The following is a 2,703-nucleotide window of genomic DNA, read 5'->3' on the forward strand; positions in this document are numbered from 1 at the left end:
CCACATTTTATTTATTTATATTTATTTATATTTTAAACATAATGAAATGTATTAAATTATGATTTATTTACTTCTTTTTAGAACTTTGCTTCTGAGTTTTTAAAATGAATAGAAGCTCATTTCTACTACTGAGTAAAAACTCGCAGTTCTGATTTCTTTTCTCATTACTGTCAGATACAAAGTCGCAATTGCGAGTTATAAAATCCAATTCTGAGGGTCAAAAAAAAATGGATTTTCTTAGAATTGTTTCATTGTGTCATCTCACAATTCTGACTTTATAACTCTTGTTACAGTCATAAAAGACAACAAGAACAACAAATACTACCTTATTTATTATTTGTGTTCGGTGGTGGCAACAAGCTTGGTCAGTAATTATACTGTAATTTAGAATATGTGTATTTTTATATACATATTCTAAATTACAGTATAATTACTGACCAAACATTAATTATTGTATTTATTAAAACATAGCACATTTTGTCCCAAAGCTCTGCTGTCATTAACTAATGCAAAAATCCCAGGAGATGACTAAAATACAATTTTAAAAAACGATCAAAAACAAAACAGCATCAAAATGCAAAATGATTTAATGTTTTTTTTTTTATGAAATTGGCAAATCATTTGAACCTAAATGGTATTAAACAGACTTAAATGATCAAGCTGACTCTTGTTGAGACTGGTTAAAATAATCGGTTGAGTTCAGTTGATGGAGAAAAGTGTTTTTTTGGAGCATGTACCCCAGCGAGGTGCGAGCGCTCTTACTGTTGGGCTCAGACGTGATTTCTCGGTTCTTGTAGAACCAGGACACGGCCGGCACCGGGGAACTGATGACGTCACAGACGACCTCGGCGTCCTCGCTCTGACGAAACTCCTGCGGTGTCTTCACCTCGCGGAAGGTCAGCTTCTCTGAGAGCAAACGAACACGGCTTCATCAGACGTCTCAGTCCGGGTCGAGCGTTCACTTACACTCAAACCTAAACCAATTTATTTCTTCTCTTGAACACAAAAAAGATAGCTTTTTAAGAATGTTTACAACCAAACAGTAGTCGGTAGCCATTAATACACACACACACACACACACACACACACACACACATATATATATATATATACGTAACCTGAGTAACAACAAACAGCTGTATTTTATGAACTCATGCTAACAAATATTGATAAATACTGTCACAAATGCATTTCTGTAGTCAGTTAATGCTAGTTAGCATTATTTTAAAGTGTAACTAAAATAAAATGGATTTCATTGTAGCTTTATACACATTATACACATTACACAAAATGAATAAACCAACATAATAATAAAAAAAGACTATATTATAACAGTGTTTTAATACTAAAATGAGACATCTCCGTATGAACCGAAACATTTCTCATTCAATTTTAACTCTATTATGCTACTTTAATGCCCCATACTCTTATTCATTTATTTATGGTCGGGTTTTATTTATTATGAAAGGAAACTAATTTAGTTCCGTATACAAATATTTACAGTACCTCATTGAAAGCAGCGCCGTTTCTCTCAGAAGTGCTCTTTTCACTCCAATAACGACCATCAGGAATCAGACGAATCAGGCTCTTTCACCAGTGATCAAGACGATTATCTTCCTCCCTCGTCTCTGTACGCTTTGAATGCGATCGGTATTTGCACAAGCGCACTTTTCAACAGACAGAACCCGCCTGGCTGAAATCGTGTTTCTGTTCTGAATCTCCTCGTTTGAGGTCTATCACACACGTTCACTCAGACTGTACCCGAGGTCGTCTGACACGAATCAACGAATGAGAAACGTTTCGGTCCGACACCAAGCGCGATGAGAGTGACCTGCTCTTATTTTCCATGTGTTTTTTAGTGCATCGACCTTCATAATGTCGCGGTTCAGTAAAACTATACCCCTCCAAATCACAGGAGAATTAATAAAGACACATAATTTGGGGAAAACTAAATCAAATCAAATCTCAGGCCCATCAAAACGCAAGTCCAGTTTAGTTTAAATGATTGCTATTGCTAAATGCAATAACGACAACATCCTGTTTTAATTTATTCAAATAAAAATACATTTTATTTAATGAATCGCATTTTAAAAGTGTTATTAAATTGTTAAGGTTTCATGAATTCGATTGCGTTCGTGAATCACGCATGCAATATATAAACAAAAACCAGGATTTGGAGGAAAACATATAAAAAAATGAAGAAAAGCGAAGTGAATGTGCACACAGGCCGTGAATGAGACTATTTTCACCTCAGCATGCAGACAGCACAAGTACATCGAGCTCATATCTAACGCTGTTCACTCCTGAATGAAATCTTAAGTGAAAATGTGAGCGTTCTGACTTTATTTAACCTCAGGTCTTGGCTGATTTGCTCTATTTCAGATGAAATGGTGCTTTGAAGAAGAGCTGTGCAGGAGGACGGTGTGTGGCTTTATTCCTGCCTGATCTGAATCATCAGTGTCAATGTGACGGGCCTCTAGTTTAGTTAGCTGCTAAATCTACACAAAACTCTCTAGATGTAAGGTGAAGACGCTCAGCCCGGAAACGTGTGTATTCATGTGTATTCAAGTATTCATGGAACACTTACTGAAGGCAATGATGTCTGATAATGATGGCATAATAACATGGTCAAACCTTTCATCATTATTTTTGAGGCTCATGTGATTATTACACCTCTAACTGCTGTCTATCTGTCTAACAATA

At 35.8% G+C, this 2,703-nt stretch overlaps 1 protein-coding gene across 1 annotated transcript in view; it reads right to left on the bottom strand.

Moving 5' to 3' along the window:
• Positions 1–2,703, bottom strand: part of LOC122342059 (neural cell adhesion molecule 2-like) — a 60,001-nt gene that overhangs the window by 39,064 nt on the left and 18,234 nt on the right. Inside the window, exon 5 of the mRNA XM_043235840.1 lies at positions 763–906. Within this exon, the coding sequence (XP_043091775.1) occupies positions 763–906 (144 nt within the window). The remainder of the gene's footprint in view (positions 1–762; positions 907–2,703) is intronic.

Source organism: Puntigrus tetrazona, chromosome 1, assembly GCF_018831695.1.
Source record: "Puntigrus tetrazona isolate hp1 chromosome 1, ASM1883169v1, whole genome shotgun sequence".
NCBI classification, from domain to species: Eukaryota; Metazoa; Chordata; class Actinopteri; order Cypriniformes; family Cyprinidae; genus Puntigrus; species Puntigrus tetrazona.